This window comes from Crinia signifera, chromosome 7 (genome assembly GCF_055691185.1).
Source record: "Crinia signifera chromosome 7, ASM5569118v1, whole genome shotgun sequence".
Lineage (NCBI taxonomy): Eukaryota > Metazoa > Chordata > Amphibia > Anura > Myobatrachidae > Crinia > Crinia signifera.
In genome coordinates this window covers 188,004,915-188,020,642 of record NC_139223.1, presented here as the reverse complement: position 1 = coordinate 188,020,642, position 15,728 = coordinate 188,004,915, and the positions used below count along the sequence as shown (strand labels likewise).

General features: G+C 46.5%; 1 protein-coding gene across 1 annotated transcript in view; it reads right to left on the bottom strand.

The window, feature by feature from the left end:
* The window catches only part of SESTD1 (SEC14 and spectrin domain containing 1), a 126,264-nt gene that overhangs the window by 33,966 nt on the left and 76,570 nt on the right, over positions 1–15,728 (bottom strand). The window contains exons 6-8 of the mRNA XM_083154707.1: positions 9,247–9,360; positions 6,589–6,686; positions 2,244–2,299 (exon numbers count right to left, since the gene is read on the bottom strand). Of these exons, the coding sequence (XP_083010833.1) occupies positions 2,244–2,299; positions 6,589–6,686; positions 9,247–9,360 (268 nt within the window). The remainder of the gene's footprint in view (positions 1–2,243; positions 2,300–6,588; positions 6,687–9,246; positions 9,361–15,728) is intronic.

Sequence of the window (15,728 nt, the reverse complement as noted above, 5' to 3'; positions counted from 1 at the left end):
GCACCCCAAACTTCAGTATCCCAACACCTTTTAGTATGTATGATTACTTTCCACTCCTACCCCCTAACTTGCAGCCCAACTCTTAGGGCTGTATCACACGCTCCAGCTGACGTTGGGCGTCGAAACCCCGCAACAGCCAAGAAGCCGTGCCATACACAGTAGTTAACAATGGACAGGATTGTGTCCATTCACATGGGACGGTCACGGCCCTGCCGTCGGGTTGCAGCCGGATGTCATCACTGGAAAGGATGGCTGCCGGGCTGTGGCCATCCCGACCACTGTAAACTTCTGTGTATGGCATGGCTTCGCCTATCCCTACCCACCCTGCAGCCAAAGCCTAACTGTACCTCCTTAGTGCCTAACCCTCCCCCCTGCAACCTAACCCTTTCTGGGTTTGTGAGCCGGAGTCCTATTTGCATATGCTTTGGGTAATGCATATGCTGAAGGGGAGCTGGGAGGGATCCCTCTAAGCGGGGAAATGTGAAAGAAGGTCATAGGCTTCTGTAGGACAATGCCATCTAAAGATGGCGTTGCCCACTGCATCCAAGTCCCAGAATCTATTGCATTGCGTATGTTGCCATATCTCCAAAAAAGTAAGTCTTCGGAGGTTTGGCTGTACTTTTCCTATTGATGCATCCCACCCCTGGAGAGAGATATTCCTCTTCAATAGGAAGTCTGATCTGCATTCAACAAGTGGCTGATCCTTAGCTTTCCCATAGATGGTGGGCAGCAGTGGGTACACAGCCTTGCACATGCCAAGTTCCCCCTAAGCACTGATGCTATTACTCTCTATGGTAAATTCCACATCCGTACTCACTAAAACCACATGAATGCTTCTCTTATTAAGTACATATGTCTTTATAACAGGACAGGTTTTCTAGTTGTGTCCACAGTTAACTGCGTCTGAGATCTGCGACCCCATATCATGATCTGTATTCTCCCAATTATTCAGCACGTGCTCTGTTTATTGTTCTTTCATTCTACCGCCTTACTGTGTATAAAGAAAGGACAATACTTCTCTATCATTATCTGCTTCTACTGGTGACAACAGCTCAAAGCAGTGAGCATTGACAGGACCTGTACATCAAGCCTTCTCCAAATACGCAAGGAAAAGTTTATGTCCCGTTGCCATGGGGACGGTAGTTAAGGCGCCAATAAAGAACAACATTTGTCAGAGCACCTAACTGGGCCGCGTTATCAGGTTACGCGCCAAGATGCTTTATTCAGTTACACCTGACACATTGTACAACACAACATCAACGTCACAGCTTGCACTTCACCTGTAATGTGAGGAGCATTACGGAATGTAGAACGCAAACACAGATCTAACAGAGACATTGATTTTTAAAGTAAGCAGGTCATGAATGAGAAAACGGTTTCTATGAATTAGTGTAATTCTATTGTTTCACTGTAAAAGTCTCCCGATATAAAATACTCTGCAGCGTAAGAATCATTGCAGTGAGGAACCAATATATATACTGAACAACGTTACGATATTCCAATGATGACCACAATGTAGCATATCCAATTGGGTAAATCCTGCAGCTGATTGTCGCTAGGATTTAAGGCCCCCAATCCATTACTGTGACTTCTCCGTGGGGAAAGGTCGCAGCTGAGCCACCCGTGACCTTGATTGCATGCAATCCCATTCCCCAGCTGGTCAGAGGTCCCGATGCAGTGTAAAAATAAAGCAGCCAATATTTGCCCTGCACAGAAACAATAAAACACCCCAAATCTAACTCTCTCTGCACATGTTACATCTGCCCCACCTGTAGTGCATATGGATAGGTCAATTAGAGAGTGATTGCGCCTTTGCGAGTGAACTACAATAACCCCACTGGAAGCTGCAAGTAATGTTGCCGGCGCGTCTTTAGATCAGAAGTGGGCAATAAGCGCCCCTCCAGATGTTGATGAACTACATATCCCAGCATGCCTTGCCTTAGTTTTGCTATTTGGCCATGCTGCAACTGATGCAAGGCATGCTGGGATGTGTAGTTCATCAACAGCTGGAGGGCTGCTTATTGCCCACCACTGCTTTAGATGGAACTTGTAGCCACCACCCCCTGGTAACACCCAAAAAGCCTATAAAAAAATGTAATGGCTCTCCACGCAATTTCGATGGGTGTAACCCAATGTTAAACACCAGGACGCAGAAACCAGAGCATTTCAGAGATGTGCGCCAACGTAAAAAGTTAAACGGCTTACTATACAATATCTCATTATTACAATAATACAAACTGTACCTGTTTGAAGAACAGTTTCGGGGTCAACAGAGGGAAGGTAATTGAATTCCATGGACCTTAAAATGAAAATAAAAAACATACCTTTTATTATTTGCTACGGACAAAGCGTCTAGTACCGCAGTGAATTTTAACTCTAATCCTCAAGTACCGGGAAACAGGTCATGTTTTGGGATTTCTATCTATGGGAACAGGTACAGTAGGATAATTGGTACTAGTGTATTATCAGGGCGCCCATTAGTAGTGGTGTATTGAGAATACCAATACAGCACTATGCTGGCTATGTAAACTACGTAAGTGGCTCTGGAGCCCTAAAAATACACAATCCTTAATATCCCCACTACCTACGTCATACCTCCAGTATCCACGTCGGCGTGGAGTTGAATTTATAAAGTGTGGCGAGCGCAGCGAGCCACCGTGCCCGAAGCGTGGCGAGCGCGAGGCCCGCGAGGGGGCACGTATCCGCTTCTCCTCATGGGGCTCGGTAACACGGCACACTTTATAAAATCAACTTCACGCCGAAGTGGATACTGGGGGTATGACGTGGATATTGGGGGTATGACGTGCATAGTGGGAGTGATAAATGGCTGGTCTATACTTACCCTCCTCCAGCCCGGGCACGTGTCGATCCCCGCTGGGATCCACGGTGACTCCCCGGCAGTCGCATTCAGTCCCCATGTGATGCGCCACCAGCGGCACTACGCTGAATTGAACAGCATCCGCCGCGAGTGCCGGAGGAGGGGGACTGAGCGCTGCCACCCGGAGGAGGGTAAGTATAAACCACACCACCCTGCTCCCAGTGCTGCCTCCTGTATTATCATGGCACCGGCTACGCTGAAAACGCAGTTTAGCCTAGCCGAGCGCCGTGATAATACACAAGTACCGGATAATTACTGAGCCAACAAAATAGATACACTCACCCGTGCATGTGTAAAGAAATCCAGTAAACATGGCCTGCAGGGGGTACCCGAGGACTGGAGTTAAGAACTCCTGTACCACTACACTGCAGTGTCTATCAAACATTCTGAACAAACACTTCATCATAGAATGAACATATTGCTGTGCCTCATTCACAGCCGTTACATTACATTTCACGTCTCAGAGGACGGCTCGCAGTGATGAATGCATTTGACAGCCTGATACACAACAGAACGGCAGTGTTTGGGAGAACACCACAGAATGGTACTACGTTAAAAATAAAATGTAAAAAGATGAAGTATAGGCTGATTATAATGACCAAAATCCATTGTATGCTGTAAACAGACTATAGCAGTGGTCGCCAACCCGTCGCTCGCGAGCTACCGGTAGCTCGCGGCAGCGAATCGGGTGGCTCGACCACTCTGCTGCCCGCCCGCCTGTCTACCCGCCCGCCTGTCTGTCTCTCCCTGCTGCGGCCGCCTGCTTTCTATGCTAACGCTATGAGCCGGAGGGGAGGGGAGGAGAGCGCATTGCGCGTCTCTCCTACCCCTCACTGAGCATCCCTGTCACTTGGCCGCCTATCCACCAATCAGAGCTCGCGGGCCGGCAGCCAATCAGGAGCCGGCCCGTGAGCTTTGATTGACGCCGACGGACGGCCCAGTCACAAGGAAGTGAAGGGAAGGAGAGACGTACGTTGTGCTGTGCTCTCCTTCCCCGAGAAGAGGAGAAGCTGCGGCAGCGGAGACACTGACACCGCAGGACGACACCGGACACAATGGTGAGTGTGCTGTGTGTGAGTGTGCTGTGTGTGAGTGTGTGTGCATACCACTTGCTGGTACTGTGGGGGCATACTACTTGTTGGCACTGGGGGCATACTACTTGTTGGCACTGGGGGCATACTACTTGTTGGCACTGGGGGCATACTACTTGTTGGCACTGGGGGCATTCTACTTGTTGGCACTGGGGGCATACTACTTGTTGGCACTGGGGGCATACTACTTGTTGGCACTGGGGGCATACTACTTGTTGGCACTGTGGGGGCATACTGTACTACTTGCTGGCACTGTGGGGGCATATTACTTGTTGGCACTGTGGGGGCATATTACTTGTTGGCACTGTGGGGGCATACTACTTGTTGGCACTGTGGGGGCATACTACTTGCTGGCACTGTGGGGGCATACTACTTGCTGGCAATGTGGGGGCATACTACTTGCTGGCACTGTGGGGGCATACTACTTGCTGGCACTGTGGGGGCATACTACTTGCTGGCACTGTGGGGGCATACTACTTGCTGGCACTGTGGGGGCATACTACTTGCTGGCACTGTGGGGGCATACTACTTGCTGGCACTGTGGGGGCATATCCGGCACCATAGGGGCACAGATGGCACCGTGGGGGTATTCCTTTTTCTGGCACTGTGGGGGCATACCTGGCACCGCGGGAGCATATGTGTATCTGGCACTATTGGGGGCAAATGTGTATCTGGCACTATTTGGGCATATGTGTATATGGCATTGCACTATTGGGGGCATATGTATATCACCCCATTTTCATTGGATGCACCCTATGTGGCTACACCAATTTTTGGCGCGCGCAGTTATGTATGCGGCATAGTGTGTCAGGGCCATTACAGTGTGTGGCATAATGTGTAAAGGGCATTATTTGGTTATTAGGCAGATTTTTTAATTTTTTAATTTTAGTAGCTCTTTGGGTGGTTCAGTTTGCCGCGAGTAGCTCGCACCCCGAAAAAGGTTGGAGACTACTGGACTATAGGATTGAACATGTGTTTGCACCAGTTTTGATGCAGCAACCACAGGGAAAGGAAATGCTGATACTGCTTTCACATCGCAAAATGCAGGGTCGCACCGGGACTTTGCATTTTGGGATGTTCACATCCCCTCGGCAAACCGGCATTATTGTCGGTTCACTAACGTCACCTGGGGCCCGGCAGGGAGTCGGCGCGTCATCGGTGGCTGCCGCTGCTCCAAGCGCTTCCTCCTCTATAGTGTGAACTATTCACACTGCACATCAAGAAACCGTTAAGAACCCTTCTTTTTAACAGGTTCGTATTGGCGTGTTGCTACCCTTTTGAGGGACCCGATAACCCATTTCACATCGCACTAATTACCGGGTCAAACCGGCAAGAAACCGGCTTGTACCCGGTAATTAGTTGCAATGTGAAAGGGGTATAACAAAGTCCCAACCAAGAGAGCGCATAATGGCGGTGCAGGGTACCGTTATTGTACTACTATAGCTCCGCCTCTGGTCATAGATGCAATTTGGTAGAACTATACAGTGGAGGGTGGAGACATCCACTCCAGATGGGGCAAGTGGACATATGAGAGGCTGGGCCATTCCCTTGGGAGTCTGGGAGAATTCCCTTGAAAATAAAGACTCTTTTGAACATTCTAGTTGAGTGGTTAAGCCCTGCTGTGCATGGTTGGAGTCTTTGAGCTACGAAGACAGACTAGCCACACTGGGAATGTTTACACTGTGAAAGGGACGATTAAGGGTAGACATGCTTAACATGTACAAATATATCAGGGCCTTATATAACAAACTGTCAGGCATCCTTTTTACTCTGAGGAATTAGTCTTGGGCACGCGGGCCTGCGCTTAAACTAAAGGAAAGAAGATTTCTGATTTTTTCAGCCTGAACTACCATGTACCACAACCGTATGCCATTAAACACAAGGGTCATTTGCCAAATACAAAAAGAAAGAAAAAAAAAAGTGCACACAACATAAAAAACAGAAGATTTCCAGCGTTACTTAAGGTCCATACACATTAGGTGATTTTGCCCAGCGTGTATGGACAGCGATGATGTGAAAATCGCTGGGCTGAAAATCGCTCAGTGCATACACACTGAGCAATTTCCCCCTGGACCAGCGATTTTCACGACTTTCCAAAGCAGGACGCTTTGGAAAGTAGTCCCGTCCCCCCCCGTCAATCATCTGCTGGTAAGCCGCGGCCAATGACGATGCTGCAGGAGTGCGCAACTGTGTTCCACCGCTTATCGCTGCCCTATACACACTCGGCGGCATTTGAGCTGAAAGCTGCTTAAACGTTAAACTGAGCGTCTTTCAACTCAAAATCGCCCAGTGTGTATGGGCCTTAAGAGCTCTTAATTTTTCTTATCCAGAACTACTTTGCATTATTTCCAAAGGGGTCCCCCAGGTGGGCTACAGTATAGATTAGGAAGCTGGCAGCCCAGAATAGGAGAACAGAATCAGACAAGAAGCCTACCAAACATTATTGGAAACAAGTGATTCCAGCCTATTTTTGGTTGTGATTGACTGAACGCGCTTTCCTATAGAGCGGGCAGAAAGCTCTGTATGAAAGGCAGTCAGCACACATGGCTCCTGATAAGGGGATTATGATGATAGCGTTACCCGGCACATGTAAAAGTACAATCAGTTTGTTTCACAAACCTGTCTTTCTCGTTCTGATTTCCCTTATCGCTTCCATTGTTGATAACAGCTAGCTCGTCCAGCAGCGAAGTCGACTCTTTTGTGAATTTCTCAAATACCTGCAATGCAGAGGCAAAAACATTATCCCATTCAATAGAATGGATCGCGGAGTGAATACAAAACTCTTAAAAAGAGGAAGAAAAAAATAAATAAAAGAGAGACTCACAGCTTTAACCCTTTGAGTGCCAATGTTGCTGTGAGATCCTCAAAATATCCGCTGAAAATGCCAGCGCCGCTCACAGCGACTGTTCTTGTAGCATAAATAAATATGAATACAGCCAAGTCAATTCAAGTTTAGTTAATTATTGCACCCCCCCCCCCCCCCCCCCCCAAAAAAAAAAAAGCACAGTCGCTGTGAGCGGCGCTGGCATTTGTAATCTTTATTTTTGAGGATCGCTTACAGCAACGTTGGCACTGAGAGGGTTAAAATAAGGCATAGGTGGGTATTCAACACAGGGTCACGACTGTCAGGCTGGCCAGACAGCCATGACCCGGTCCTTTTTTTCGGCCAGCTCGACACGGAAATGGTAGGCGGGATTCAATGTCATGCCTGCCAAGTGCCGAAAAGGGGGCGTGGCTGTGAGATGCGGCTGGAACTGGTCGAGCTGCGGACAATTTTTTTTTTTACTGGTTTACAGCATCTTGGTTTCATTCGTAGTTTAAACTAAGTGTTTTTTTTTGTGTGTGTGCGTGTTTTTTTTCTTGCCCTTTCCATTTTTTTTACTATTCAAATTTATTTTAATTATAAGTAATAAAGTAGGTCTAATGCATAATATTAACTTGTTATTCATATTTTCAATTTGATTTACAGCTGAGTGTAATTTGTATGTATTAATATGTTAAATATAACTGCATATATTGCGATGTATCATTAAACAACAAAGAGAAATGAGGACTCTGGTGTTGGGTCATGTTCAGTTGTAATTCAAATGATCAGCAGTAAAAAAAATTGGTTTTATTGAAAGATGTAAAATAAATCTGATCAAAGCTGAATAACTTTTGATTGCTAAATGTTAAAAAGCATTAAAACATGGTTAAACATAGAAACGCTTCACATTATTAGGGGGTTACCCAATTACCTGCGGTGATTTACCATGTGTCATTTTATCACCAGGAGCTATGCAATTAGCCCTGAATAGCCAGTGCCAGCTGTGACTTACCTGAGCGCTATAAAATTCCTGAAAGCAGCCCGATTTTGTTGCGAAAATGGGACTGAGACCACGAAACTGTGTTTTCTCACAAGGAAATGTTTTTTTATTTAGGCGTCCTAATAGTATTGCCCCCAAAAATAGGCAAAAAAATCTGGGTAAATCATGAAATCCGTCAGATTTTCACCACTAATTGTATACCCCCTTAAAAGAATAAGCATGATTTTTTATTTATTTAAACATTCATGCCAAAAAAGTAAAAAATAAAATAAAAAAATAAGTAAAAAAAATTAGCTTTTTCAATTATTGTTTTTTTCAATCCTGGTTTTTATTAAATAACTAGCCCAAACCACATACTGATTTAAATTACATGGCACCATGGATCTTTAATTAAGAAGATCCAGCAATGCTTGGCCTCCTGTGGAGAAATATGGGTGCAATGGGTAACCGACACGACTGTGGTCTTGGCCAGATCCCTCCCACTTCAAACTCCATTTTGCTTTACCTTCTCTAAGGGCAATAGTTCTCAGGATTCTAATATTGGCTAATGTAAGCGACCTAGCATCACAGAGAAGGCAGGAGTACTGTACACTCTTAAGGGGCTCATACACCAGGAAGAAATGTGTGCAATTCCCTGATCTGACAATGCCTTGGTTAGGAAACCAGGGAAATCCCTGATTTAATGATTCCGACCAAAAAATGAATGGTATCCGTGAATTGGGGACTTTAAACATGCCTTTAAAAAAAATATTTATTTTTTTAACAGTGTTCCTGGCCAGATCTCTGATTGATGACATTAGTGGATTGGGTCCCCAGATCGGATCAGCAGAATGGGGTCTCTTATGGCCCCCATCCACTACTGCGATTTGGGCCCTTTTTATCCGATTCCGAGGCACCGGGCTGAGGAACCGGATGAAAAGGGCCCAAATTGCATGTGTTTAACCTCCGACTACGTTCCAATGCATGTCCCAGTGCATCGGATCTATGCCGGAGCTCGTCGCTGCTGCACCAAGGATCCATCGTATCCTGCAGCGGGGAATGGGATTGCATGCAATACATCATATGCAAAAGGGGTGGCATTCGATGTATCACATGTGATCCTCCTGGGTGGCTCAAGGGGGGGGGGGGGGGATCGGCTGCAACTCCTCTCGGAGTAGTGGATGGGGGGGGCTTTAGACCTGCAATACTCTGATAGTGTTTAAGCATTGATTCATTTAAGAAAATAGAAGGGGGGACTAGTGATATCACAGATGTCACAGCCAATAATATAAATAAATATTGTTTAAAACCGTTTGACATTGAACCGCCTCCTATACATATAAATCACTTCTCCATAAAAATATCTGTACATTGTTTTCTGCAAAGTAGGGCAAAGAACAATGTACCATGAAGCTCAGCGGGCAGCTGACAGTAATAACATACGCTATGCAGATTCCTATACATGTACTGTAATTATACTTGAGCTACTTACTAGCCTTTTATTCAACCAGTCCATGTGATCATATGTAAGGCTTCCCCCAAATTCTTCTGTGAGCTGGGAAGACTCTATGTACCTGGTGAGCTTGTTACCGGACACCAATATAACCTATAGAATGAAAAAAGAACTAATTGTAAAAACACAATAAAAAAACTGGTCTTGTCTGCTGGCTGAAATTAGCTTATATCATACACGGGAAAGTAGAGGGTCATATACAAGAATAAGGAGGGAAGTAGGCAGTGGCGTAACTTGAAATTTTGCCACCAATGTATTGGTGGCAGCAAGCTCCGGGCACGCTAGGAGAGAGACTGATGTCTGCTCAGATATCTGTGTCTCCGGCAGCGGCTCTCTCACACTGACTTCTCCGCATGAGGGGGAGGCCTCCTATCGCCCTGTCACCTAAAGACAGATGCCAGCGGCTGCCCCTACACCGTGGCTGCAGCCGCACAATCCACAAGCGGCGCAACAGTGTTTTGTACAGGCGGGAGGGTGCCAGGACGCAGCAGTCACAGTCACCGGGTTCTTGTGCAGGCCGGGAGGAGGGCTGAACACGGACATACACAGCCGCTGGGTGCATGTGCGGGAAGGGAAGTCTGGGAGCAAGACTGTATGGCAACTCAGGTATTTTCACCTGCGCCCCGCAGACCCCACCAGCGTTGGCTCCCCCAAGCCATGGAGGGGGCTGTGGTATCATTGTTACGCCACTGGAAGTAGGGGATCCACAGCTGTTGGGTAGCAGGGGATGGGGATATACAGCTGTATAAAAAGTGTGGTCCGTATAACAGCTCACATATTCCAGAACACCTAGCTGCTGTACAGGTGCACTCATTACTCACTGACACATTTGAAAATATCCACAGGTGGAGCTAATTACTTCACTTGTGATTCTGTGAGGAGATCTGGAAAACATGCACTGTTGGTAGCTCTCGAGGACTGGGGTTGGTTACCCCAGTTCTAGGCGATTCAGTATTCCTATACTTTGCAGCCCTCTGTCTAAGGGTACTGAGAAAAACAACCATAGTATTTATAGGAAGATGGAGCTGGGTAGAACTGTCTCACCCCTAGTTGTAATCGCTCAGTTTTAGCGCATGTACTAAAGCTGAGCTTTGTCTGGCACAACATACATTCGCCAACCGACTCGCCTACATCTCTGCATAGGACCTATGTGAAGCAGAATCATAACGTACAGCAAAAAACACCTAGAACTGTAAAGTGCTGATGACACAAAATAACAGTACTCACAACAAAGAAAATAAAGATTGCTTTGAAAATTGGCTCAGTAACTCAATATCGCTATTTTTTATTTCACTTTTTATTTTATTTTTTTAAACTAAAAAATACAGTAGATATGTATATTCGTAGACAAAAGTATAGTAAATAGCATTAGAAGGTCATATTGTTAATCTAACAAGCGTATTTGTCCCTCTCAAATATTGTACACTCAAGAAAATGAAACCAATAAACCGATGACCCTTCAGTGTTTCCCAATCACCATCACACGACGGTAAGCGGCCTTTAGGATGGCGCATAAGGTTGACGCTTGATGGCCGACATAACTTAGGTCAACACATGAGATAAGTCGACATTGCTAAGGTCGGCAGGGTTGGAATGTTGACAAGCATTAGGTCAACAGTCAAAAGGTCGACACAAGCATTAGGTCAATCAACAGTCAAAAGGTCAACATGAGTTTTTCACTTTTTGTTGAGCCGACATGTGCCGACAGGCTGTATTTCAATAGTATGCTGACCATGTCACAAAAAAAATAAATGAAAAGCTAATTTTGACCTTTGACTGTCGACCTACCATTGTCATCCTAATGGTTGTGTCAATTTTTCAACCCTGTCGACCTTAGCCATGTCGATCGTCTGTGGTCGACCCAATGCATGTCGAACTACTATATGTGTCGACCCAATGACCCATACCCCCCACTACAGGGGTAATAATGTCAACACGGATTTGCTTTTGGTAAAGGTATTAAGAAATGAAAGCCGTAAAAGCTGAGCAAACAGAGACGGTATAATCGCCTTTAATGAACATGGATATAAAAATCTGGGCTGAAGTGAAGGCCGTAAAGTTAATATGTGGTTTTCAGATCTTTGTAAACTCAAATATTGAATGTACCATCGCGCAAATATTTCCGGTAGACAAATCTCTGGCTGCCGGCCACGGAACTTGATTAAAACCACAATATTGGATATGGATGGAAAGCAGATTCTTCACTCGCAGAAAATATCATCTAAATTCAAATTAATTTCATGCTTCCACAGCCCGGTAGCTGCTGCTACTCGCACTGTCCTAAGCTGATATCTTCTTCTAACCATGAAGAAACATTTACACGTCAGATCAACAGATACAAACTACAACTGATATAATTGCCCGGAGTAAGGAGTCTGTGGAACGGGGCCAAAGCCATCCAGTAAAAGTGTCAGTGTGACTCGTTAGCTCTGTCCGTGCAACCAGATATAAAGTGGCAGAGGATAAATCAGCTTGTGGGAATGATAGATGTGCACTTGGGCGCTAATTGTTGCAGCCTCCAGGAGACATTACCTGGAGAACCGCCAGTTGCAGGCCACAATGAGCACGTGCACTGTATTGTATTCACGTTTTGTTGATGTACGTGTTTCAAAGTGCATCCTACTGCAGATTCGTTTTTTTTTGTTTGTTTTTTTTTACTTTATTTTTCGGAGTCAATAGCAAAATACTCTAAATACATGGTGTACACAGGATGAGTCCATTATCCAAATATATTTTAGTGCAACTGAGACCGTGACCCCCTTTGCTCTGTGATTGCTTAATGTGCAAAAACTCTGCTTCAAGTACAAAATTAATAAAAATATTGTATGTTTAGAATATGGCGCTCATTCACCTACAGTTGTAGTTATGCAAATGTTCATAAAACTACAACTGCCAGCGCTAGATATGGGAGGCGCAGCACAGAGCAAGGCCCCTCCCCCTCTTCTTGTCCCTATTTGTGCTGCAACCGCCAAATTTTGCAGTGGCATCGCTATTGTGCGAAAGCTTTTGCTATAAAGTAAAGTGCCCAGCCCCTCTAGCTGCAAAGGCAGTTGTAGGACCACCAGCTTTTGGGTTGCAGCGTCTGCAGTTGACGACGTGATGCCGCTGAACCAAACCCAAAAGGGCTAGACTCACCTGTGTTGTCGGGACTGCGCCCAAAGAACGCAGCATCGTCGCCCTGATAACACTCTATTACAATCCCCCCGCTAGGCCTTAAAGTCCCCAATCCACTAGGACGATGTATAGTATGCGTTACTTCCCATGCAATACACCGCCAACTAACCCGGCAGCTTCCAGGTGGCAGGATCGCATATGATACATTGTATGTAGTCCTTTTGCATACAATGTACTGTATGCAATCCCAGCAAGGGCTAGGAGCTACGATGAATATTCATGGCAGCCAGTAGGATCTGTTTTGTGTCCCAGCATTGCGTGGGAATCGCCTTTAGACTGAGAGGTGGTCTGTGTGCATAAAACGGTCGTGAACGGAATAATTCCAATGACCAAAATCCTGACAGCGGAATCCTGTTGGTGACAATGACGAACAAGCCTATTTAGTATTATAACCCTAACCCACCCCTCCTGCAGTGTAACCATTTCTGATCTCTTCAGCAGCCTAATCCTAACCATCCTCCAAGTTCTTAAACATAACCCTAAAACTGGACTTCCGGTTCCGGCTCCAGCAAGGACGGCCGCGTGAGTCAGGAGCTCCGTGAGCGGTAAGGAGCCCCTACCTTGCCAAAGCACGGTCCCCGACACTCACAGACGGCGGCAGAACGGGAGCAGAGCCCAGCGCAGCGCACGGTGCGGTGTTACTCTCCCATGTCGAGGAGACAGACCCGCAAGAACCCCGCCAAGCCGCAGACACAGCAGCCCAAGATGGCGGCCGCACCTCCCTCCCCGGCCGGACACGGGACCCAGGCAGAGACAGACAAGAACCTGAGCCAGACGACGGCAATGTTAAACTGCCAGCAGGTACTGGGGGACAGTCAGGCTTCGCAGCCACAGACATTTACAGGCACTCCAGCCTGTTTATTACAGGGGCCGGGAGATGAGGGAGTGGAGGCGGACACAGCAGCATACAACGACATGGTCAGAGCCATTAAGGCAACTATGGCACCCATGTTTCAAGCACAAGCAGAGACATTGAGGCTGAGCATTGAAGATATGAAGGGACACGTCACAGCTTTCTAAGAGAGTTACCAACAATGAGTCACAGATAGGAGCAGTTTTTCATGAGGTGCAGGAATTGAAGTCACATAACGCTGATCTGCAAAAAACAGTGTACTCACTGACAAACAAGGTGGATGATTTAGAAAATAGATCGAGAAGATCAAATCTCAGGCTGGTGGGGCTCCCGGAGACGGTTAGGGGCCCTGCCCTCCACCATTTTATACGAAACACACTACCGGCGTTATTAGGGGTGGAAAGTGACTGTGCAGACATGGTGATTGAACTGGCCCACAGGCTGGGGCCTGAAAAGGACGGAGTCAACGTCAGGCCTAGAGTCACAATCTTTAAATGTTTAAACTATTTGCACAAGGAAACCCTATGGTCAGCATCCCGTAAGCAAAAGACCATACTTTGGGAGGGTCACAAACTGCATCTATTTCAAGATTACTCCGCTGAGGTGACCAGGGCGAGGAAGGAGTTCACCGCTATCTGCTCTCACCTATTCGGGGAAAAGAGGAAATTTGCATTATTATACCCGGCCCGTCTCAGGGTCTTTGAAGGAGACTCATTCAAAGACTTCTCCACGGCAGGGGACGCTAGGGCATACCTGCGGATGGAGAAAGCAACAGATTCCCCACCATAGGGGGGGCAGACAAGGATGTCCCACTGGGGAGAGGAGTTGATGGCGTAATTATCCGAATGTCTTACAGTGTGTTCGCTAATAATGAGGGGATTGTGGAATTGATGCACTTGGTCTAGATGTTACCGTACTAAATGCCAGTCTTATTGAGATTCATTAACCGCACTTGGGAAAGTATTGGAATGTTATTGAGGGGACTGTGGTTATAAAATGTTATATATTTTTGTTATGCATAAGGGGTGCCGGCCCAAGGGTACAGCTCAGGGAGGTGGGAATAATTTTACTACTTTAGCGAGGAGGAAGGAAGCGGAGGTTAGGTAATAACCACAGAGCTGTGTTGGTGTGGGGAAGGCTCAAAGAGCTACCCCTCACTGCGTGCAAATTGATTTATATTATCTAGGAGTATAGGAGAGCTAGTACTCTCAGGGGAATTTGTTGGGAGGAGGGTGAGGGGTAAGTTACAGGGACCCGTTGTTCCTATGTGGGGGGGATGTTTTAGGGGGCGAGGGGAAAGGGGGGGCGAGGAAACCAGTACTCGGTGTGTCCAGGGCTATAATACATCATGAAAGTAATGTGACATGGCTAATGTAAAGTTTTGCTCGTGGAACGTGGGAGGGATTAATTCCCCGATAAAGAGAAAAAAGCTCTTGCTTTATCTTAAAAAGCAAAAAGCGGATATAGTTATGCTACAAGAGACTCACCTAACGGATATAGAGCATGAGAAACTGGGGATAATGGGATATAAGGTTGAGGCCTATGCCTCCTATAATTCCAAAGCCAGGGGGGTAGCCATTTTATCGCGCAGATCACTGGGAACGTCGGTTACTAACAGCATCAAAGACCCGGAGGGACGTTTTGTAATTGCAGAGATCTCCATACATGGGGAGAAATATGTATTGTGTAACGTTTATGCCCCTAATGCCTATTCAAAAAAATTCTTCACAGGACTGTTGACGAAATTATACCCTTATGCTGATTCACGCCTGATTATGGGAGGGGACTTTAATATCGTAGCTCTGCCATCATTAGATAGATCCTCCAACCCTAAGAAACAGCCTCGAGGTCCCACCCTAGGTATAGGGGAAATTTCATCCCAACTACATGTAGTGGACAGCTGGAGATTGCTCCACCCGACCGAGAGGGACTATACGTGTTTGTCAGCGGCGCACGGAACTCTATCACGTATTGATTATATGCTCCTGTCCACGGGTCTCTGTGGCAGCATGCTTGAGGCGGGCATTGAACCCATATGCCTGTCGGATCACTCCCTGATATGGGTGCTTATGGAGACCGCGCTGGACGTGGGGAAACACCGCCAATGGCGGTTCCCCTCGTACCTGGCGTCTTCCAAGACATTTCGGGATGCCCTGGAGGCCAAGTGGATGGAGTATAGGCTTAATAATGGGGACAACACCACAGACCCATTAGTTACGTGGCAAGCAGCCAAAGCGGTGATGATCTCTTTTGTTAACAAATACCGTAAAGAAAGGTCAGGAGACATAATAGAGGCCCAGGACTTGGTGACGAGCACATATGCTAATTTTAAGGCATCCCCCACCCAGACCCACAAACACACGTATTTACAAGCAAAGACACACTACGATGCATTAATGGAATCTCAGACACTGCGTAACATAAATAACACTAA